The 25,138-nt window shown below is 39.3% G+C and overlaps 1 protein-coding gene across 6 annotated transcripts in view; it reads left to right on the forward strand.

The window, feature by feature from the left end:
• sncb (synuclein, beta) overlaps positions 1–25,138 on the forward strand; it is a 134,175-nt gene that overhangs the window by 62,481 nt on the left and 46,556 nt on the right. Inside the window, exon 2 of one of the 6 annotated variants that reach the window (XM_040119020.1) lies at positions 1,069–1,188. The exons of 4 other annotated variants lie outside the window; for them this stretch is intronic. Coding sequence is in view for 1 of the 2 variants with exons in the window: in XM_040119015.1 (XP_039974949.1) it covers positions 1,174–1,184 (11 nt within the window). In the remaining variant the exon portion in view is untranslated. The remainder of the gene's footprint in view (positions 1–1,068; positions 1,189–25,138) is intronic. One more of the 6 variants, XM_040119015.1, reaches the window with a different exon arrangement.

Here is a 25,138-nt window from a genome sequence, read left to right on the forward strand (position 1 = left end):
GCGGTTAGCACATTTACATGCAGTGCAATGCACTGATGATCAGTTTAATATGTAGGATCACCCTGAGTATATAAATGGTCTAATAGATTATATTGGGTATTTAATCGCTTTAATAGACTAACAGACCTCATAATTTTTGGAATTTGACCACTGGAGAGTTTACCGGTCACAGTGTGTGCCCAACTGTGACAGCTCAGCTTCTGAATGATCTCAGAACCATCCAGGAACTATGGTTCTTTGTTATTTTCCTCCACACCTCTACATTTTTTGTCTTCTCCCTGTCGGTTCATGAACTGAAGTCACAAAGCCCCTGGGATAAGCACAAACATTTCAATCAAGGTGAAACATTTTCATCTCACGTGGACATGTTTTTTACTTGAGTTCATGTTGCCCCGGGCAGACCCATGTTTATTGGCATCCACTCACGTCCTCGCATATGTAGTCAGGCCACCTCTAAAACCCACTTTGCATTCAGTCTGAACACACCTGGTGTGAACTGGCTGCGTAGAAAAAGCAACATGTAAGCCGCTGCAGTCTTCTGCCACGGGTTGCTGTCAGCTAGGGCTGGGCGATATCACCTAAAAGCAACATGACGATTAATATGTACATGTACCTCGGTGACGATTAATAAAACTCATATCTTATTACGCACCACTGCACACAAGATTCTTTGTCCTCACAACGGACCCAATAATTCTTTGCACTGAACAGAAAAACATACACATTTAGGTATTTGCTAAAACAACTCCTATGACAATCATAACTGAGTAACTCTTTATGTCCTGCCATCTCATTATTCCATCATCGGGATGTTTTAAGGTATATAGTGACATTATTTTAACAAAGGCTGTAGACTGCTGAATCTGAAATGACCTGCTTTAGCCTCCAAACTGTGGTTGGAAAGCACAGGGGAGGCTCCTCCAGAGCGCCAGGGCGAAGTTGTAGCTACTTTCAAGGTTATCCTCTGTCATTATTCTCAGCTGCTGGTAAAAAAAAAAAAAACTTGGGCGCTCTGCTTGGTTCTTACAAACTGTAGCACATAACGAACATTTACTGTTACATTTACAGTTTACTGCTAACCTGACTCTGCTCCCGATGGCCAACACACCTGCACTTCCCAAGTGAAAGCCACACCATTTCTCCTTCCTGCACTGTCCGCACAGAGCGCACCGAATGCTTCAAACGTAGGTGTGCCACTATGCTACTTTCTCACAGTATTCACATTTAGCTTCTTTTTGTCCTGTACCGTGTTGACTGAAGACAAAGTACGCCCAGACGACCGACATGACAACTTTTGTCTTAAACAGGACATGCATGGTTGATTACATCGCTAAAAACTAGTAGGTGGGACAATGCCAACTCGACCAATGAAATGAGACCACACAGCAAACTCAGACTGGATGTGTACATAAGGTTAGATTCACAGCACTGTAGGCTGCATTAGGCACCAGCTTGTGAATAAAATGGACTTACCCAATATAATGACATGACTGAAATTAAGTTGGTTAGAGTCAATTGCCCGGCCTTACTTTCAGCTTCGGTACTGGAATGCACTGAGGTGCATTTTGAAGCGCTGACATTAAACAATACACAATCTTGTACTTGTGTGTGTAAATGAAAAAAATAGCCTTAAAAAGATGATTGGTTTATTGTTGTTACATCAGATGTCAAAGTGATGACTGAAATGCATTTGGTGGTGGGTTACTTAATAATTTAGTAGCAGTCAGTTAAGTAAGAGGTCAGTAAAGTCTGACTGCAAAGAAACCCAGTTTACACGCAGCTGGTCAGTAATATCCCCCCACCCATCTCCTTACTGCTGCCCATATGATACTGCCTCTATCCTGAGTCTTTCACGTGCAAATGCTCACACTGAAAACATGTCTGTGAAGATTCAGGTGCAGGTAATGGATTACCCAATAAAACTAAGTCAAAGGTAGCTGGATTTGCTGTTTTAGTCTTGAGCACATTCATCTCCACTCGACCAAGAGGCTTCATCAGCTTAGCTGACAGCTGACGAGTTCCCAGGTATAGAAACCGTTGGAGTCATTCACACATTTATGTCAAACGTGAAATGTTGAGGTCACATGAAAGTCATGCGAGGACTGTGAATGGGGTGAGAAAGTGACTCGGAGGGCTTGTCAAGTATGACAGTGTAACTATCTGATAATGGGTTGGAGGTCCCTTGTTGTTAAAATGTGACACTGAAAAAAACAGTTTATAAACCTGGCTAACAGTTTATAACCAGTTTAACACCATTACACATCTACTGTTGAACAAGTTTCTCTTTACCCTTTAACCTGACGAAGGAAAGCAAGTTTTAAGTTTACATGATGTTTCAGAAATCAAATCACTGCCAAAAGATGGGAATTGTAAAGTCGCTCAAGTGCATGTAAACACAGATAAGAGTAATGCAGCAGCAGTTTTCCTCCCAATGTGATTCAGTGTTGATTGATTTTTTTTAAAAAGATGTTGTGCTATTTAGAAAAATCACAAACTACCCAAACAAGGTACAGCCTCATCAACTATCACATAAAATGCTTCATTTATGACAATTTACTAATGCACAGTTATTATTATGACACATCCACATACTTTTGAATAAAGGGGACAGTATTTTCCAACCTTCTGTCACCGTTTGGTGTCACTGTACTGTACATCTACTAAATACATCTGTGTCTGTGTTTCACCAAAAGTTTTTTTTTTTTTTTTTTTTGGGTGTCATCCAACCTCTAATTCTTATTCTTAAAATCTGTTTGACCATTACCCAAACATAGGTATTATTCAAAAGCCATTGCCAGATGAGATTATTGTTATATGCTATTGCTCTTTTTGCCCTGATTGTTTATCTAATATTCTATACAAATTATTTAAAACATTTTTCTACTAAACCTTCATCTCTATACATGTCGTTAAAAGAATTGCTAAAAGATTCAAGCTGTTTATACTGAATACAGAAAGTGAACACTTGTTAAGTCACGGGGCAAACTCGTAGCTGACAAGAGTTTGACAAATGCTAAGGTAGTTTTCACATCATTTGTATGTATAGTAGGAAGGAATAATACCATAGGTTTTGACTCATCATCAGCACAGGTTATGACTTCTAGCAGTAGGACTAAAAATTTAGTTTTAGACAGAATAAACCCTTGTATTAGCAGACATGCAAACTAAAGCACGTGTATACTTCTTGTATGCACCCTGGTGTACCTAATTTTAGAACATCTTTGAAGTGTGATTCATTCGTCTTTCATTTAGATGTGGATTTTATAGTATAATTGCAGCAAAATGCTCTAATGAGGGGGGCATTTGCAATTCACAGTGACAAGCTCATACATAGAGTATGTAGCTATAAAGACACCAGCATGTGAATATTTAATCGAAATGACAGAGATAGATATTTCCTAGATCTATTTCTGTTGAACTGTTAATCTCAGAAGTCTTAAACAAATAAATGCCAAAATCATGAATGAAAAGGGACAGATATGGTGTGGATATTACCAACTGTGCCTTAAGGTTATGTTGCTGTTTTCTATTGATGAGAGCAAAAACTATAGTTTTAATACAATTTCCTGAATAGGGAGCAGCAGCCTTTAAATTTCAGCTTCAAACAATGCTTGTGATACAGAAAAAATCACATTGTGAAGATCAACGCAGTACCATCCCTGCAGTAAATGTCAGCCTGTGTACTTGGATGTCATATTTCGTCTTATATTTAAGACTCTTAACTTAACAGACATACTTGAAGCTGTACTGCTCTGAGCTAAAGGCTAATGTCAGCATGCTAACATGCTCACAGTGACAATGCTGACATGCTGATGTTTAGCAAGTATAACGTCTACCGTTATCACCATAAACAGTTTAGCATGTTAGGAATCTAAGATTTGCTAATTAGCATAGAATACACCTTTCATTAGTTTTGCAGGTATGTGGTCATACACTGAAGTGTTGGATGTGATGATGGTGCTAGATGAAAATTCAAGGGTTCATCAAAGGCCCATGAATGTCTGTACAACATTTACTACCAATCCATCTAATAATTGTCATAACCACAAATGTGAATCTTAACCTTAGATTGATAGTGAAATATTCTACTTGAAAATAAAAAATCGGCCTCAGAGTAGTAGATGAAAGGTCATCAGATCAGCAGAGTCCTAAGAATTTGTCCTCTGGTCACCATGAACGTTTATACCAAATTTCATGGCGATCCATCCAACAGCTGTTGAGATACTGTATGTCAGTCTGAACCAAAGTGTTGGACCGATCAACCAACATTGTCATTGATGGCGCCACGCTGATAGCGTGCTAAAAACTATAAACATGTGTTGTTATTATACACACATTGAAGCTGCTCCACGCAACATAGGGCACTGAATCTGAGTTATTACATATTTTACATCTTGAATCAGTGCAGGTAATTTGGCTCAAATGCTACAGAGTTTGTCATTGAGGGGCAGGGTAGTTAGTATTCACAAGAAAGGCTGAACTCTCTTGTATCATAAACAAAAACATAATTCAATCCCCAATTTTGGCAGTGTTGTCCTTTAAAAGAACTGGAACAGATATAGCGTTGTGCAGTTTAATAAGCACGGCTCTCAGCCAGCCAGATGCAAAATGACACTTGTAGAAGGTCAATGACAGATGGAAGGCAGGGTGTCAGATCTGGGAGCGTGACCGTGAAGCACCAACCTAGTGTATAACCCTTGAACTCTACATGATGGATTGTTTCCATCAACAAGCTGCAGGTGATGTTGTGTCCGGTCCAAGATCTGCAGTGTTCCTGGAAATCAGCTACTGTACAAGCAGCGGGTGAAATGGAAGACATTTTTCAGAACATAGAGAGCAGCAGGAGTTGACAGATAGGCCATGACAGAAATTATCAACAAGGGGTGAGTAAATAAACAGAAATTACGAAATTACAGCATTACTTTTTACAGTTCTAAATTTACGCAGTACTGTTTCTCTTTTTCACTTAAGGCTCTGACAGTAAGCGGGGCATTGCAGATTCCTTTGAAATTCACAGTGGCCTAGTTAAAAGATGTGCAGACCCTTAGCGAAAATTCCATACTAGATTCAGAGACATATAAAAACTTCAGTAGACTTTGCTCAATCACCCATTCATTCACTCACTGACTTTGTTAGCCTCTTATGGGCATATGTGGAGCGTTCCCACCCAGCGGCTAATCTCTAGCTCCCTGTGCTAGATTTCCTGCTTGAATGCACTGTAATGACATTTAAATCATTTTGTGAGTAGCGTACTCAGATTCCTTATAAGTCCACCCACTCACAAATGTGCATTACATTATGGTGTATGTGGAAGAAACATTGTGATGATTACAAAATAAATTGTAAATTGGAGTGAATCTCTCATAAATTGCCCATCGAGGCTCTTCTGTACTGTGTTCTGCTGCTTGGCTGGTTATCATTCATTTTTATGTGGCGTATGCTTTAAATATGAATTTTCTCACAAAGTGTTTAATCAACAGTGCATGTGCTTGGAGTGTTCATAGGGGCCCAGAAGGTGTTAAATGAATCATGGATTGCAGCTGGTCCTCTGGTACAGGGGCTTGCAAGGTTATATCTGGCTGAAAGGGCAGAGGGCTAATAAACTACTTTCCCAAATTACTTTATCTAACTGTAAGACTAATGCCTACATATAATCAAAGGATGTCATTTTTTTATAGCCCCTGGACCTGGTGTTTCATTCCTCCTTTTAATTAAGATTCACTGTGATTCTGGTCAAACTGGAGGCACAGTTAACAGTTGTCTTTCGGTTCTGCAAGGAGGTGTAGAGCTCAGGATCTGAGTGACAAAGGGTCTCATTCCCTATCAGATTGAACACACAAATCTATGCTTTAACACATATACACACACATTATGGACAATCATGGATTCATTAATTAGGTCTTACTTGAATTTGTTCTTACTGTGGGAATAAATCTAGATTTGCCACATACCATTGACCAATAATACGATTTTTACGATCAAGTGTAGAATATCCTGCATAGCACATGTCTTGGTCACATAATGAAATTAAACATAATCTTATAAAAATGTTCTGCTATGTTATGGGTTTAGGTAAAAAATTCAATATCTGCAAAACTTTGTCAGACTTTCTTTAAGCCAAAAATACTAATATCAATATCTGTCTCAAAAATTCGGTATCGCTTGGGCTCCAGTTAATATTATTAAAGCTGCATTTCAAGGTTTTTCTGTAACCTGGGGGGCAGAAAGATTCCAAAACAAACATGCCAAAACACAGCCAAGATGTAATAAGCTGACCGAATAGTTGTGGCTAAAATGTTTGTGTAACTGACTACTTACACATGTAGATCCAGCAGACATGGAGCAACATAATCATTCCATTGGAGTCATGTTTCTGATAAATTTAAATCTGATTTTCGCCGACCTTAAAGATCTGGTCTCATCCACCAACTCCTTTAGCCAGGTCTTCAGCTGCCTAAACGCTAGACTTTCATCATCAGTCAGGCTAATGAGACTCAGTCTTACTGTTTATGTGCAGGACACAGAACCAAACCTAGCGCCATAAGTTCAGAGTTCATGATTGCCATCCATGTATTTAGTGTGGAATAGTTTGGACAGCACGCTAGTTGCAGTGAGATGTATTAACTAGATGTGATATCGTATTGTGAGTCTGCACTTTCACTATGTGGGTTCCAGGTATGTAAATACAGCGATCAAAAGCTGATCACAAAACATAATATCTCTCAGTGGAGCTTTAAAGTTGGCCTAGTTTGCACTCATAGCCATCAATAGATTGCTCCTTAATTTCCATATCAGACTCTACCGTATTAATTAACATCAGCAGAAGTGTGTACTTCGTGGTGACAGAGACGCAGCATCACTGCCTCTGTTATTGCAATCCAAGCCTTTTTTTCCCTTTTTTTCTCACATCAGGCATTCCAGGAGAGATAAGTCGAAAACCACCTTTTTGGCTTCAACTTCTAAATTAAACACTTCCCTTTCAATATTGATAACTGTGTTTTTAAAATTCCTTTTTACTTTTATGGCAAAGTTTTTTTTTTTTTGGTAAGACTCTGACTATGTGCAAAGAACAGAACAAAAGTGCCTCACAAATGCCTTGAACCCAACACAATCTGTTTTCTGCATAAAGAGTGATCTTTCCCACAAATACGTTTTCAGTGAATTTAATCTACGACATGGGCAGATTCTTATAACAGAACACCAGACACATTTCATATATTGTGCCCTAACCGTGTCTCTTAAGGTTCAAGTTTCAAGGAATTTATGAACATATGCATTAAAATACCACCCGTGCATTTCCATACAATGGGAAACTTTGCTGTCAGCACATCATATGGTCATACTATCGTACACAGTCTTACACACAGTGTAAGCAAAGCACAGTAAGCAAAAGGCAGTTGGATGCTGTTGGTCTTATAAATGACCGAAAATTTGAAAATGTCTTTGTTATAGTATAACTATGAAACTGGATAATATCCACCAGCCTGAGTGAAGTCATCTTCCAACTTTGAAGCATTCCTCACAAAAAAAACATGATTTTATTTACACAGTGCCACACTTGATGTAACTCACAGAACAAAGCAGATGCTTGTTTATCGTTGCCAAGTTAAGTATCCTGTGGTGGAGATATATGTTTCTATCTTGTTACTATCTGTAGTGTTGAAAGGACTGTTCGCTGCTCATCTAGTCATCTTTTCACCGTCTGTTGACATTGGAGACGCAGTTACCAGGTTAACGCTGTCCTTGGACTTGAGTAGTTGTGCTGTTTTGGAGTTCTGCTAACTGCTGGTTTTTGACAGGAAAGCTTGATTAGCTTGCTGTTTTGTTTTGTATCCCATAGGCACTTTTGTTGAGTGGAGAGGTGCATCTACTGTCACACTCATGGCAAACTGTGGCTTGTTCACAGAGATCAGTGTCAACACACGCACCCTAATAAATACACACACTTTTTTTAGTAGCAGCTGATGCGATCCTACTCAATGCATAAGCGCCCAAGTGGCACCCTCCATTAAAACCATACCTGGCACTGCTGGGGTTGTCAAATGCTCCATAAACTGGACTAGTTAACATTCCCCAAAGGTACATCAGTACAGCTTCACAGGCCTTCAGTAAAACTCTTTTCCTGGGATCTTAGCATTCTGAATATAGACACAGTGACTCTCCAGCAGGTTTTGAAGTATGGAGCAAACTTTAATTTCGCATCCAATTGCAGCAATGTTATTAGGTGAAGTGATGAACATGCTGAAACAAAATTGTCTGTCACAGTGCACACACGCTGCGCTCTCTTTTCACTTCAAAAGGCCCACTGAACCTTAACAACCATGGACAGTGGATGTTAGCTAACACATCCACCCCACCCCCCACCCCTGTCCACAAAATCCCTAGAGCAAATACTGTTTGCTAAGTGTGTCTGTATGTACAATGGGCTCAGATGTTGGAATAAAAGTACACACAGATTTTCCGCCGACCACAAACAAATCCCAGTGCTAGACAACACCTTGCCGGGCCCACTTCTGTATATGCTAGTCTCAGTTTTTAAACACTAGATTAAAATATCTTTACCCGCATAGTCATTAACCATTGTCAGTAACTAGTCAGACTAAAAGCAGCACATGTTCCAGTATAATCACCTCATCAGCGGGAATTTCACAAACATTGCGATAGAAAATAGCAGTAGCTGGAGGCAGTGTACTGTTTCCAGATCCATGTCTCCCCTCCTTTTAGCTCGGCTCCACAGGGAGTGAAAGTGTGACAACATTCTGTTTGCTGTTCCTCCCCACCTTACTGCCTACACAAGCTTCCTACGTTACTCTGGGGAGGTTCGCCAGGCTGTTTTAACTTTAGCAGACTTTATTTTACTTTAATTGTCCTGTCCCTGAGCACAGAAAAAGTATCCTTTCTTCTCTCAGATACACTCTCAGTTGGTTTTATAGTTGTTTTTTCAGGGTGGAGGCTACAATAGTTCTTTCTGCAGTGAATGATTAAAGAAAACACTGTCTTGGAAAAACAGTTTGACGCTCCTTCTGACAACACGTCATCTTTTAGATAGAGCAGCTGAATATCAATAAGCTGTTTTACCTTAGTGAGGATGCATGTTACAGAAGGGTGGAAAGCGATGAAATACAATATACCCAGAGGGATCAAAATGTCTTCTATGGAACGTCTTAGTGGGTGCAACTTGCTATTGTGCAACAAGTTTAACATGCAAACAAAAAACTGGTGGTCATTTGGCCATTCTCTGCCTGTCTCCCATATATCCTGAGTGTGTGAATGGTGTAAGTAAAATGCCAATTGTCTCTTTCAGCCTCCAGGCTCAGCACACAGTTAAAGTTTAGCCATCTGTTTCCACACATGACCTTTCTTTTTAATTGCCTAAATTAGAGGAGAATGAGGAAGACTGGCTGGATGCTCACTCCTGTCCAATTCTAATATTGAAGAAACAATTGTTATTTACAGTGACAAATAGTGTGGGCGAGCTATGTCTGTGTCAGCTGCTTTCCACCTGGCCATGTTGAACACCTGCCCAGAGCCAGTTTGGTTCACTGCAGATGGCTAAGGTGAGCTTTCTATCCTCAACAATCGTTCCTGCAGGCGGCACCTTGTGCGCGGAGAGAGCTGCACTCTCCAGTCAGCGCTATATCAAGTTAATTCTTGCTCTCTGATATTAACTTCCTCCGATACAGAATATGAGAAGCTGTGGAGTCAGAGGAGAAAGTAGAATTAGTGTTGAGGAATGGAGGACGATAGATTAATCAACAACACAGTCGTGTGCACGTTTTCTTACAATACAGGATTTGATCTTATTATATCATATCTTAAATGCTTTCCGATATTGCTTAATTGTTGTATAATATGAATCTATTATTCTTTACAGAATAATGTGAAGGAACACATGGTCTTATAGGAACACATTAGGAGTCCTACTTACATTTAAATCAGGGTTTTGTGCTGTTTCCACAAAGGTTACATACACTCCCTCTGCTCTTCTAATCAAGCAATTTTGTGTTGGATGTTAGATTATTTTCCAGTTCTCAATGTGACTTCTATGGTTGAATAGATATTAAGAATAATGCTTTCACAATTAAAATCATTTGGTATTTTTCAGTCCTCTAATTAAGGCACTTATCAGGATGGCATTAATATACAAAACAGGTAGGCTGCTATTTATCATAAACTATTCATCAGATAACCTTGTTACTGTACACAGGAGATAACATTAGAGTGATCGTTCTTTTAAACCAGAAATTAGTTTTTCAATGGATCTTAGCGAAATACAAACCACTTAGAAAATACCGTAATTACATATCCTAGGAATAGTTTCTATTACCCACCTTTTGTTGAAATGCAACATGTTGTGGTTGACCTACTGATTGATCCAGTTGTATTTAATGAATCCACTACTACTAAAGAATTGTATTTTTAATAAAAATGAAGATATGTCATCTAGTCAACATTTAAATGAGTTTGCAGGTCAGCACTTCTCAAAGTTTACCATGTGGAGAAGCATGTGAAAAACCACCATTTATACTCAGACTTCACTTTGTAAGTTGTGTAGCCATTTTTGGTTCAGATCCTGATATACTTTCATTGTGTTTGAAGAAAGAGGGATCCAGGGAAATGCCAGGAGCCACTGTTCCTTTGATAACCAGACAAGCACAAAGCTCAGACCGACTCAGTAACAAAGCAGATCATCTCCTGTGTGTTGTCTTGTTGTTCTCTTTTCAATGGAAACAAGCTGAGGGAGACATATGACAGGCTGCCATGGTGATCTATAAAAAATTAAGGCTTGTAAAATAATACAGGCACCTTCTAGTAAGCTTTGTGAAATATTGAGAGACAAAAGAAAAAAAAGTGCTGCAGCCAAAATTCCAACTTCATTATTTATTGCTGACAAAATGTACTGGCCTCGGTGGAGGTCAGACCATTGTTGTGACTGTAGTCGGGGACTTAGCTAGTGGACATGTGGCTATTGGGCAGAGGTTTCAGGGTCACGCACTGATATGCCTCAAGGAAGCTGTGTAATGAAGCATTAGACACAGTTGGTGTTTGCCAGGGCAGGCCCCAAGTTACAACCAGGAATGAAAGGTCATTTTTGGACCAAAACTGTTTTAGATTAATAAAGTGTTTTTGTGGTGCAAGGTAGGAGGTGCGGGCATTGGCTAACTGTAGGTGTACTGTAGGTTAACCTTGGTTCGGAGTGACACACAGGATGACCTAAAGACTGAGAAAAGATGACAAATGACTTTGAAAGCGTGCATTTGGCCACCAAGCCCCTTTGTCCATGTATCCCTGCACAGCGCCAATGAGAGATGCAGGGGAAAAGCACGGCAAAGCAGATCTCATCAAGTAATGTATAGCGGCAATACAATGAACGTCGAAGGGTAGCCCAGGGGTAATCGATAATTTGAGCCACCAATCTGTTCCAGGTGCTTTATGATGTGACTGAGGTAATTATCACCAGATCAATAAAAGAGTTTGTTGTAGAGAGGAATGGGAGAGGGTGGGGTAATTGGTTTCTGCTGCTGAACTGATTTTATGTATTTATTTTTCCAACCTGGGGATAGGGGTTAAAAATGATTCTCTCTACAAGTAGGAAAAGTCCGCTTGTCCTGCACTGTTCATTCCCTCTGGGATCAGGACCAGTATTCTGAAATGTCCGTAGATTTATTTGCATTTGCTTGCATCATTAAATAATCACAAAGGGAGCTTCGGTGAGACTATGGAGCGAGAAAGAATGTACCGAGGTTGGGACTAAAAAGGGAACCCGAAAGAGGAAAGGGCTGAGAAAAGAGAACGGCCAATTTCAGAGAAGAGCTCATTTGCGAGAGGAAAGAATAAAGCTATTTCTTTTAACTTGCATCTTTTGGTTCACAAAATTGATCAACAAAACAGATGAAACAGTGACACAGTTTCCACCAACCTTTGACTCTGCCATGTGCACTGTGTTTAGAAAGAACTGAACAGACACAAGCTATAGAAAAGAGAGAAGGAACAATTGTGTGAACCACATTTTGTTCAGATGACAAAGAACATGTGGCCACACAGCTTGGTGGCCCACTTCAATTGTTTATTCTTGCTTTTTTTTCTCTTTATCTGTTTTATTTTTTTTCGGTGTGGTTGGTGTCCAGCAAGATGGGTGAAATCCAAGTGGCGACAAAAAATGTGTGGTTTTCCAAAAAAAAAAAAAGAGTAAAATCCTGTATTTATTGACTTTTTTAGCCATTGGGGGCATCACAGCCAACTGTAAACACAGTACTGACATATTGTTGATATGGTGAACATGTTAGCAAATAATCCAATATTCATTCTCCTTATAGTTCTGGTTTGATCTCTACAAACCCATGAAGGAAATATCCGGCTTTTTGGCCACTAAATACTACACTATGTTCACTAGCTAGTCGCAAACTTTGTCTGTTAGCAGCCAAAGAAGTTGGCTAGGCAGATAGTGTAAAGTGATTTTTAAGAGCTTTTTCGCAGAACACAGCTGCCTGATGAGCTGGAACTGAGTCTGGTGAGAGCAAACCAAAACAGTAAAGTTGTGAGTCGTAAAACCAAAACAATGAGCTGAAAAAAGTTAAAACATTAAGTACAGCTGAGGGAAACTGCAGAGTTAGTTGATAGTTCTTTGTGGGCTCGTCACTACAAGCAACCCATTCACTTTATATGTTGTCATTTGATCCATTGTTAATAAAGAATATTGATTAGTGTAGCTATAAAGTCTTAGTGAGCCATTTAAGATTTATATGTTGAATATGCTGAAGAAATAAAATTCACTTTTGTGCACAATTAAAATAACCTTCAACATGTTTAAAGTTATATACTATGTGTTGAACTGAGGATTTGTGTTTAGATATAGTTCTGAGGCACTCATACTGTCATCCTAAAAAAACCTTTTGCATTAGAAAGCTGGAATGATAACTGTAGAACTGGTGAAATCGGGACTGCAGGTGAGGAGGACATTCAGGATAGTAGGCACCATGATGAGCCAAGTCTGAGTCTTTGAGGTAGGGAATGTTGGTGATAGAGGCTGGCCTGGTGACCTGGAGTGAGTGAAAGTTTGAAGGTTTTTGTGTCAAACCTCCTCATGAACGGTAGGAGCCCATCCATTCTGTCCATGTGCAATTCCACCACTGGTTGGCCCTTTATGCCTTTGGCTAATCATCTTCCTGATGGCACTCTACCCCTGCCTCATGCTGTTCTCTTGAACACAATTCTACCAACAGACTGTTTCCTTTATTTTACATTTAAGCTCCCTCTGGGTCGACTCAACCTCCTTTCTGTCCTCAGTTCTTATTGACTTACTCTTATTATGATGAGGGATTTAATGTCTTGTATAATCTGGGGTTTGCAGTTGTTTTATGTAATTGTCGGGTCTGCCCAGTGTCCAAACCAAATAGGTATCTTAGGCCAGGGCTGTAATTGTATTTTAGTAAATTCTATGATTGGATGTACCAGAAGCAAAGAAAATGCTGAATACATTCACATGTTGTTACAGTTTCATTGTGAACTCAGCCTGTCTTATCCTGTAATTAGATGTGTTGCTCCTGTTTAATATTCTATTTTTTCTGTAAATAGTACTGAGTGTAAAATAATCCTTTATTTCAGTGTCATGGAATCTATAGAGCAAGGACACACAGTAGACACACTGTTGCTTGTTTTATGTGTAGTGTCTTCTTGTTCCTGTGGAGAGAGGGTTATAGTAAGTGACGGCTGGTGGTGATATTGGGTGGATGGGCAAACAATCGCATTATACCCACCAATAGTTAATGCTGAAGCAACAGCAGCATCACATTCGAGATACCAAGTTACAGCAATGACACTATATACCTTGTTATAGCAAGTGCTCTACCACAACACTATAGAGAAGTACCCATAAGAATGCAAGAATGACCTCTGTATACATTAACACATGCCCATTTTGAACAAAAATAAAATATGCAAGAATGATGGAATGATAGGCTACAGGATAGAACAGAATACTCTATCATGTAACCTACAGTTTCAGAAAAGGGTCGACCTAGGGATGCATTGCAGAACATATTCCCACTGTAACAGCTGCCAACAGATGTCTATGAAGTTTCTCAGTCATCCAAGTCATGGTTATCCAAGTAGGGAACAACAGCTTGTTTTGTTTTTTTGGACTGTGCCGTGTGTGTGTACACATTGGAAACCCACACATACGGACCAATACCTACTCTTGGACCCTCAACAACCAGTGTAACATAACCTAGGAGTTATCGGAACCCAGCACCACTGAGCTGATCATGAGCAAACACCTGAAAGATGCACTTTAAGCTTGTGGATACCCTAAATTAACCTTTGTGAAAACAGCCAAAACATCCAGGAAAAACACCAACACGACGGGTGTTGAAGAAAAGAACAAACGCAACAACGGCATCATCTCATATGTGTCTGGAGTATGTGAGAAACTCAGGAGGAGCTTCAACAAGCATTGATCCCTGTGTTTTTCAAACCCAGTAACACACTCAGACAGTAGCTAGTCAATCCAAATGACCCTACAACCGAACACAAGAAAAGCAGTCTAGTGTATGCAGTCCAATGCAGTGACTGAAGCACAGAGTTATATATCAGTGAGACTAATCAACCATTGAACAAACACATGGCTCAACACAGGAGGGCCAACTCCTCAGGTCAAGACTCTGCGGTATACCCACATCTGAAGGATAAGCAACTCTCCTTCGAGGAAAACAATGTACATATTTTGGATAGGGAGGACAGGTGGCTTTAAAGAGATGTGAAGGAGGCTATCTTAGTTAAAGTAGAGAAAGCATACCAAAAAAGAGGAGGAGGTCTACAACACCACTTATCCCCCACCTATAATGTTGTCCTTCCATCCCTTCCCAGGAGATTTAGCAACCATTCACACATGGCTTCACATGACTCAAACGACTGTCGTTCACACTTGGCCTCAGGTATTTCCAACAACTCTACCGACTGTCTTTTACAACAGCCAGGAACACTAATGAACCAAGTTACATCAGTGGCCTTGACAACGATCCCACAGACTCCCCTCCAGTCGGTCAGAACTGAAAAGTCCACTTGAACGTCAGGTGAAACGTTCTCGAGATCTACAACCAAGTTCAGTTGCCCTCGATTCCACTCCTCTTGGACAACCCATAGACACTGTGTTTTTATCATAAACATTTGTGTCAAAAATAATGTTCCAACTAAATCAATTTGGTAACCACAGCAAAAATAAGTTATTACAGAAGTAAGACAATCAATAAGTAGACAGGAAAGCTGAAGGAAACATGCGTGATGGTTTTTTAAGAGGTGTATAGGCTAGGACCTACCTTATTTGAAGAGAAGCTCACATAGTCAACCTCTCTGTGATTTTCCCGCTCAATAGACAGCATAGCCAGTGCTTTCAACCTATCCTGTTCCATAGTATTTAAGAGAAATGATTTGATCCTCTTAAGTATACTGTAACACCTCTCTGACTAAGCCAGTGTCACGGGGGTTTTGTGATGGCTATTTGGGCTAATTTCAGTGTTTCAGAGAAAGTGCTCTGGAGATTGTTCTCAATGCTCAATGCTTTAAGAGTTTTGTAAAAAAAAAAAAAAAAAAAAGAAGAAAAATCAGACTTAATTTGGGAAGTAAAATAAAATGAACAAATGTTCTTTCTGCTTTGTTGATCATTTAAGTGTTGATACATTGTAAATGAGGATGTGAGATTCAGTGTCTGAGAAATCTGTCTAATCAGATGATGTGATTTAATTGTATTAATAATTTGTATTCTTTTTAATTTTAATCTAAACTTGATGAACTGTTGTTACAGCAGTGCACTTTCCTAGCACCAAGCACAACACTATAATTTTTTTGTTGTGGTGAGCCCATCTCAGTTTGTTCTGCATCATAAGCATTCACGGCAGCCCTTGTTATTCATTGTAAATGTGATTGATGCTTACAAAACCACTCCAAGACAGTATTGCAATCAGTTATGTTTGATTTATTGTCTTTTCAATTTCAGTATGCATCGTGTAGCCAATATAACAACAGAAACTTTCTGTGCAGCCTCACTCACAGAACCATAATCATTCTTTTTCCAACCCCTCTGTATGTTGTAGAATCAACGCTCCCAAGCTGTGCTCATCATATTTCATTACTGTGATTCACAATGAAGGTCATTTTTATGAATTGACTGAGGAAAGACCAGTTTTTGTCCAAACTTAATTAAAACTCCGGCGTAGCTCTCTAGGCAAGGCTTTTTTTTTCTTCCTCTACGATTCAATAATCAACAGAAGTAAATCATCTACAGTCTATTGCATCAGTCGCCAGAAGGCTGGAACAAATGCAAAAAATAAATAGACCTACTTTGGCCTGCCCTGAGTTACTGGCAGGAGCTGGAAGGTTACTCTGGAGCACTCAGAGGCACCTTTAGACTACACGGCTACAGTTATCACAGAGAGAGAGAGACTGTTTAAAGCGCTGTGATCTATGTAGCGCTGACCAGCTGTGATATCAGCTATAGATGTTATTTTATCCTGTGATCTAGTGTAATCACAATATATCTTCAGTGCTGCTGGTGTCACAAGCTTCACTAATTACTAATGGTGATTTAGAGTAACGCCGTGACCATTTCCTCTCCTGTGCAGGGCCCATTCCTGCACTGTTGTCCTTGTAAATTAGTTGTGCACCACTGATTAATGGTTAACGGCCAGTATTCCAAGAGAAGCATCATCAGCAAAGCATTTCATTAAATGGTTGTCTCAATTACTTAGCAAACTCTGTTTAAGCTACATTAGTTTGCTAACTATATTAAACGATATGAAATGTCACCCATCCAGATTAAGTTGTACACAAATGTTCCAATACTAAACCATCTGGATACAGGTGTAAACCCGTATTTAAAAATACTATGATATTGTCGGACATAAGATACTTAATTTTTATATGTATTTCAGACCTAAAACAACTTAAGAAAAAAAAACACTAGATGACCATGTAGTGATAGATGACAGAGCAATGGTACAATTTGCAGGATATTTTTAGAAACTGTATATTTCCTAAATCAAAAGGAAAAAAAAAAATCCCCCCTCAAATTAATTGCTTCTATCAACTGGTTCAATTCCTGAGCTGCACTGCAAAAGACAAAGTGCCGAGCCAAACGTGGTGCCCCTTGCCATCAATCATTGCTCTGTATTAACTACCCCACCTCCCATTGCAAAGAAAACAATTAAAGTTAAACTTGTTGATTTGTTATGGTAGACCATAAATCACACTGGTATGTGAAACCCAGCATCTCCTGGGGCCCCTTTTCATGTTCCTCGATCAGTGAGCCGAGGTTAGAAAGCACTGCTTTGAACTAGTCAGATGGTATTCAGTTATTTATTTCCTTGTTTGTTTTGAATAAAATGATAGTTGCCTCAGTCACATTAAAATATGCTGAATTAAAGCTTCCAGTGTGAGTCTATAAGCACTGTACGTGTACAAGTAGATAAAGCGCTTACATTATTTGAAAAGAAAAGAAAAAACTTTTCAGAGGGAGGGAGATACTGAAGTCTTGAGGATTATACTGTCTGCATAACTTTATGTTTCTTCTGACTTCAGTACAGTGATGGGAGAGAAATGTTGTCTGTTTGTCTCAGCAGGATGTGATTTTGAAACCTGTAGTGACACATTGTTTTGAACAGCCAAAACCATTGCTGCTAATGAGCTGTTCTCTTCTCATAATGTTCCTTCCTTTCAGGATTGGCTATTGTTATTTTTTGCACCTACATTTCATCAATTTTTGTTTTTGTTTTGACAATAGAAACACACTGTGCCACTGAGACTTTTCCATCGCTCTTGGCCCCTTCTCAGTTAGCTATTCTGGTTCTGGCGGTGCCTTCGTCTGCCAGAATAAAAGAGGTGGGCATTGTGATAATGTCTGGACTTTGAACGGCTGACTAGGAGTGAGTCACCATTTCCAAGGCTTTGGCTTGAAAGTGTTTACTCCTTGGCCACTACTACTCATTGTATCCATTTGGCCACTGCTAGACATTGTATGCATTATTAAGAGAGGAAATGAGAGAGATCCCTCAGCTTGCAGCATAACTGGCAGGTTCATATCCCAGATCCTGTGACATTTGGGGATCATGCAGAGAGCACAGAAATTCTCTGCATGCTCCATTACTAAGGGGGAAGAAGTAGAAGAGCCAATTTGATAATGAGATACAGCATAAAGGCTGTCCATGGCTACTCAGCTTCAGCAGCACAGGAGACCTTGTTATTGTCCGGGGCAGGCAATGGCTCAGACAGTCTCTGTCTGAAAATGTTATGGATTGAAATTTGTCTAAAGAATATCAACTGCACAGAATCTGCACAAGTAATGAGACTTAACACGTTTCATTAGCTGAAGACGCATCAAAATCCACAGATGGAAGCATCACCTTGTTAAATTGCACGACAAATTAAGTTAAGACAGCAAATTACAAGACTCCCAGTAGCTGGACAAATTACCATATCTTGTTAAAATCAAGCCACAGCGCTTTAGGCTTAACTTTGATGTCAACAGACAGTACATGTTGTCTCTTATGGAATTTATTTTCATTCAATAATTGAATAAAAACATTATGCTCATCACCATTTTTGTCTGCAAAGCTAATCTGCTACTCCCATGGTTAGCACTCAGTGGCTGAAAAAGCAAATTAAATTGTTGACACTGGATATTCATTTCAGCCAGCTATTTAAAAAAGGTCACTTGTATAGATTATAATTGTTTTGCTGCTGCCTATTAATCGTAAGGTTAAAATTTGGAATAAATTAGATTCCGTGCAACAAATCTCTTTGTGCTGAGGGAAAACAAGATAGGAAAGTCATATCCATTAAACAGTCATTTCTTTTGCTGTTCCACCTAATTGAGAAAGCAGTACCATTTTCTGTTCACATACCTTAATGTAGGAACAATAAATGCAAAATGACTTCCTTTGTTACTGGCAAAAATCTCATCTCTCAAAAAAACATTCTTCATGCTTTATCAGAGGGGAGTAGTACTGTACAGAGAATCTCACAATGCTGAGAAAACTCAACTGAAAGAGAGACCCAGAGGTCACAGACATGGTCAGAAATTAGCCCATGATCACACAGAGAGCTGGCAGGTATACAGACGTTAAGGATACATTTGCAAAATAATCTGTAGCTGGAAAATGTTCTTATAGGAAATCAGTGGCCTACATTCTCCCATGCAAGAGCATATCCTCTATATCTACAGTGACTCTTGCCAATTTAGCCTGAAGCTCTTACAACTAGACGTTGAGCATGAACACAGCATCCATATCTAAGCCAACTGCCATGATGTGAACACACACTGTACAGCTGGTTGCCAATAAAGTCACTTTGGCTAGTCCTGACTTTGATTTTTGGCATGTTCTTAGTGCTCTAGCGCTGTCTGGAGGTGGCAGCTTAGCTAATGAGCTAACCATGAGAAGTGTAAAAGCTTACCTGCTGGCTTCAGAGCCCAGACTTTCAACTAAGAGGCAGGACAGCTAAGAGCCCTGCTGAAATGCGTTTCTTTCAATTAGACTTTGAAGAAACGCTGATTCCCTTCCTCTCAGCCTCCCTATTCATGTGGCTTGGCTCCAAAGGATTCTGAGTTAATACCATGAATAACCACAGGTTTGTTGTTTTGTAGATGACAAACAAATATTAATAAAATTTTGTTTGAGGACTTTGATTTATTTAGCACTTACTCAGTGTTCTGAATGATTAACAGCTAATAGTATCTGCGTGCCAGCATCACTGCAGTTTTATTAGTTGTATATCAAATGAAATACTTTGTTTACTTCAGATTTAACAAAAAGAGAAGTCCAAGTGACCAAGTTCAAGTATTAGAGAGCTCCACCACCAATTTAAATGAGAAAATGTGTTGATATGAACCCATAAAGCTTTGATTTGTGGCGAAACATTGGCAGAATCTTTATGTACTTTTGGCTCATTGATTCACTGCGCTGCAGGGGTTTGCAGAGAATGCCTACTATTTGGAGCTGCTCAGCACTCTACAGTAATAAGGACTGACTGTGAGATTTGTGCGAATAGTTCTGTTGGTTCTGGGAGTCTGTTTGAGCTGTGCACATTCAAACGATGTTACCCAGAAGGCTTTTTCGTCTGAGTGCAAGCTACAAATGACAGCATAGTACAGCTGCTGCAATTCTAGTAAAGAGAAGAGGAGGAGGAGGAGGAGGACAGGGGGAGGCTGGTCCACTTCTTTTGGGGAATCAGGGAATACAGCCTCTTATGGTAGATGTAGGGCGAACTCAGAGGGTCGTTTCACAGTAGGGGAAAAGAAAACAAAAAATAAGTATGATGAACTTAAAACTTTAGATATTCCTCACATGGTTTTGGGACTGCAGCACAGAAAATGTGAAGATCTCTTCATCTGTGTAGCAGAAATATCCCTACGCTCTCTCTCTCTCTCTCTCTCTCTCTGCCGTAGTTTTTCCTGTTCCATTGGTATTCCACCAGATTCATCCCCACATGAGGATGGCGTCCTGCCATCTCTTCTCTAACATAGCTGAGAGATAATTCTAAATCACCTCCTGCTTTAGGGACCGGCGGCTGCTGGATTGTTTTAATCACAGATAATTGATTTTATTTTAACAACGAATACGAGAAAAGAAATCCTACCACTAATAGATGAAACAGGGAGTGTGGAACAAGAAGACAGTCAGTTAAATGTTGTGCTATTCCAGTTTTCTGGAGGAATATAATTCAAATGCATTTCATTGTAGGAGCCTCTAATTGTAAATCTGTTATGTGCTCCTTGTTGCTGCCTTTATGGTCCAAATGAAGGATTAAAAAGAGCTGGTGAGTGTTAAATCAAATTGTATACATGTGATTGAATGCTGTTTAAAATTAAACAAGCTTTCAAAGACTTAGTAATCAAATTCACACAGTGTCTAAAAATCTGTTCCATTACCCTATATGTCCATTACCCCCCCCCCCTCGCTTTTATATTCCCAGAACTTTCATTCATTTAATGGCGAGTTCTGCTAACCTTGCCAATTTCTACACCAACTTAAATTGCATATAATTGCAGCAAATGCTGCAGCTGAGGAAAAGCTACATTTTAGTAAATGTTTGCTTTGTCGCATTTTGTTGTACAAGAGCCTCCTACTCATGTGGCTGGACTGTGGATAAACGGCTCGGAGCAGAGCAGCTCTGCTACAGATTTATACAAGAGATTATACTTGTCTGCTGGAGAGTACCTACCACCTCTTACCCATCCCCTCCAAATGCGTGTATGTGATATATTCATAGATACACGCGTAGGTGCATACATAATACTCTATGTGCGAGGGAATTTCAGACTAAACATATGGGTACCGCTTAGGAAAAGCTAATTACTCACTAGTATACAACAATATTTTAAAAACATATTTTCATAAATTGCCCACCTGTTCATATTGCACTATGGAGCAAAGTTATGTAGTGTTCTCGGGTAAAACTAAAGCAGATTTGAAGCTGATTGATTCCAGTTCATTGAATTTGCTGGCATCAAGGTTGTCTAAACATCTATTTACTTAAAGGCAGCATCCTCTGCAAAGTGGATGGTGCTGCCATTGTGCATGAATCTAAAAGCTTGTGAAATTATTTCTCATGAATCAAAGTTGTATAAAGTCAAACAGAACACATATTGTAGCTACAAGCAGAAAGCAATCTCTCTTATCCAACACCTCAACATGGATTCTGTTTTAAATCATGCACTTTGCGAACCACTAGTTTGAGCCAACGTTCCCTCCTCTCAGCCCCGAATGAAGCACAGCGATAACCTGAAAATATCTCAATGATTTTGTCTCAGCTCTATACCATGTGGGTATAGGCCTGTGTATTGGCAGGCGATCCATGCTTTGGCAAAAGAATCCCTCTCCTCATGTGCGAGCAGTTTCCACTGACGCTTTCACCACTTGATCCGTGTTCTGGGAGTCGAACATGTTAAGCACCATGCAGAACTGCCCCTCTCTAAATTTTTTGGGCTTCTCCTTTCATTTGAAAATTGAGCATTACATGTGGTTAATGATCATTTACATCTTATAAAAGATGAACATTCCTTTTCTTTTCTGTTTTTCTTGTGGAAATAGTTTGGTGATAAATCACTGTGTATCAAATCACCAGTTAAAGATTTGTGAAAGCATCTCATTAATTAAGTGACACCACCACAGTGAGTTTGTCTAAATTAGTTGAGGAGTAAAGACTCCAAATTACTTATCCTGTCTTGTTCTTAATTAGATTACCTATTGTAAACATTATAAATTATTCTCGTAACGGGACCCCAAACTGCTGATATTACAGAACTGTCTCTGGAGTGCTGAAACTGTGTGAGATATTCAGATGAAATAATCATCCATTCTTGTTAACAAATCTAATCATTGAAACATACTAAGTAGGGCTGCAAATTTTAATGAATTTCCTAATCCATTATTGGACTTGTTAGCAATCAATAGTTGGTTAGGGCTTAAAAAATGGTGTAACACAGTGTGCCAGTTTTTCCATAATAACAGTGTTGTTGAACTATCGGTGTGGCCCACTACTGCTAGCAATCCAAATAAATTAGATATTTGTGTAACATATTAATTAAAAATATTTTTAATTTATAAAAAAAAGTAATGCATTTACTTACGGCATTAAATTGTGGTTCTCCAACTCCCTTTATTGATATACAACTAATTGCCAGACAACCACAAAATATCAAATATAGCAAATAATGCTGCACAACCTCCAGGCTTCATTCGATGACATAAATAAGATGAGCCGAAATGTGTTGGGCAAATGTAGCACTTACAGTATAGTTATAATAGATAGTCTAACTCAATGTTCTTAGCTTTAAATGGCTGTTACAAAGTAAACATAAAATATGTTACATTGGACTTCAGGCTTACTGGTTTTATTTAAGATGAGGATACCTTAGTTTGGGGTGAGTCAAGCACTGTTTGTTCACTGTATCTGATCCAGATGCTGAAAACACCTGCTCAGGCGGGACAGATTTCCCCGGGACATACAAATGCTGTCGTGCTAATTTTAAATGCCTAGGGAATCCTTAAACTTTTCACCTGTAAACTGGATCTACACCCAAAGAGGGGAGATGATGCTCAGAAAGTTCATGATTTTGTTTTGATAGGGTTGGAAAGCACTGCTTGTCCAAAACATTAGCTATCCCTGTGATAGCAGTCAGCAGCAGTTGTTGATTGAGCAGCTGTTTGCTTGTTCTGTTGTAGTTTAGCATTATGTTGGGTTCAAGTCATATCTGAGTTATTGTAAATTACGGGTTTAAATTTAGAAGTAGTGTTCGTGTCAACCTCCAGTTGTAACCTCTAATTACAACTGGGAAACTCAGATTTTTAAGAAAGCTCTGATTTATCAGACTTCAAAAAAATTATGGATGCCTCATGTCAGCCATTCAGTTTAAATAAACCCTGATTTAATGGATCTGATATAATGTCAATGCACCGTATTTTAATCTTCACCCAACACACTCTTTAATGATACAACCATCGTGATGACGTGAACACTCGCAAGTTGTTAACATGGGAATCTTTCCCATCTCTGCCACCTACCCATATGGCGTGAACGCAGCATCAGCATGAGCCTCTGGACAGCTAGCTAAACCAGACAGCTGCCAGAGAACAATTCGGTGGGATTTTCTTTTACAGGAAAGCACTTAGGGGCGTTCATTTAGTTCATGTGTGCCGCCCTTACAGGTGGTTAGCACACACTTTCCTGCAACTCCGTCTCATTAAACAGACAGAGGCACCACTTAGTGATGCTGCCCTGTACTACACCAAAACCACAGCTCATTCTCTGACAGTTCACACCGCATGTCCCTCATCTTTTATGTTGTTGGTTACTATATTCTAACCAATCAAATTATTAACGGAGATGAACTGATAATTGATTAGTTGCTGAATTATTTGCATTGGTCTGCCTGTGGATTCTGGTAAGATTAAACTTGGAGAAGTGGTTTAAATTAATTTTTCTGTGTTCTTGGGGCATGAAGCAATAAGCTATGATATGATATAATTCCCTCATTAAGAAATGGCTGCTTCATGCAACCTATCTCCTTGGTCTGCCCCCTTGGTGGTAATTTCCCCAGTCAAGGTCATGGCCATCAGCCATCAAGCAGCCATCAGTCATTTCCCTACAAAGTAATACATTTAAGGGCTAATCATTAATTACCATCTCTTGACATAGCCTGCTTTTTATTATAATTTGTGACAAAGGAGAAATCAATAATATTTAATGAAATAAATTAGGTTCTGTAGGTATAGTTGACAGTTCGTTTGCAAAAAGGAAAGTCACATCAAACTTTAAAGTGGCTCCATTTATCCACAGGCAGGGTGACTGAATATGATTTGACCAATCCATCCCAGCATTTTGCTGTTCTTTCACTTAATCCCTGGAGTGCAAATGTTGTCAACTCGATTACAACTCCTGGCATGAATGAATACACTTGGCATGGTGACTTTTTTTAGATAAATATCTGTCTACTTGAGAAGACACTTTTAAGCCTGGAGCTCCAACAAGATTAAATGGCTGGGCGATTGTTTGTGAATTTGCAAATGATTTGAAACAAAAGCAAAAATGATTAAATATTTCCGTCTTTTTCTTGTCCTTCCAAAGAGAGAGGCGGATTTATGCAGGGAAAGATTGGATCATAGATTTCCTTTTTAATATCTCTCAAAACATTTGCTACATTTCATATTTCTAACAACTTAACATAAATCTGTTCCCTTAACTTGATGGTCAGATATCTTTTCAGAGCTGCCCAAGGATTAAACACATTCTACAAGTATCTGTGGAATGAATGATTAGCTGACATCAAACTCCCTATCGCTCACTGGAAAATCGCACAATGTCCTATGTCATCAGATCCCCATTATTATTTTTTCCATCTAAAAGCAACCTGATGTTATTGTATGGACAGCCATACTAATTATACCCCGCTGCACTATGGAAATGCACTGAATGAAAAATAGGTGCAACAGGAAGAAGGTCAGGCCACTTATGTCTTGTTAGTAATGTGTGTACATTTTATTTCACGTAAATGCGAAGGGAGTGGAGGGTTCAGTATCTATTAAAAATCCCGAACAAAAAGTGGCAGACAGAAATGAGCATGAGGGACAGAGAAGAAAGAGGGAGTGAA

This window comes from Xiphias gladius, chromosome 23 (assembly GCF_016859285.1).
Source record: "Xiphias gladius isolate SHS-SW01 ecotype Sanya breed wild chromosome 23, ASM1685928v1, whole genome shotgun sequence".
NCBI classification, from domain to species: domain Eukaryota; kingdom Metazoa; phylum Chordata; class Actinopteri; order Istiophoriformes; family Xiphiidae; genus Xiphias; species Xiphias gladius.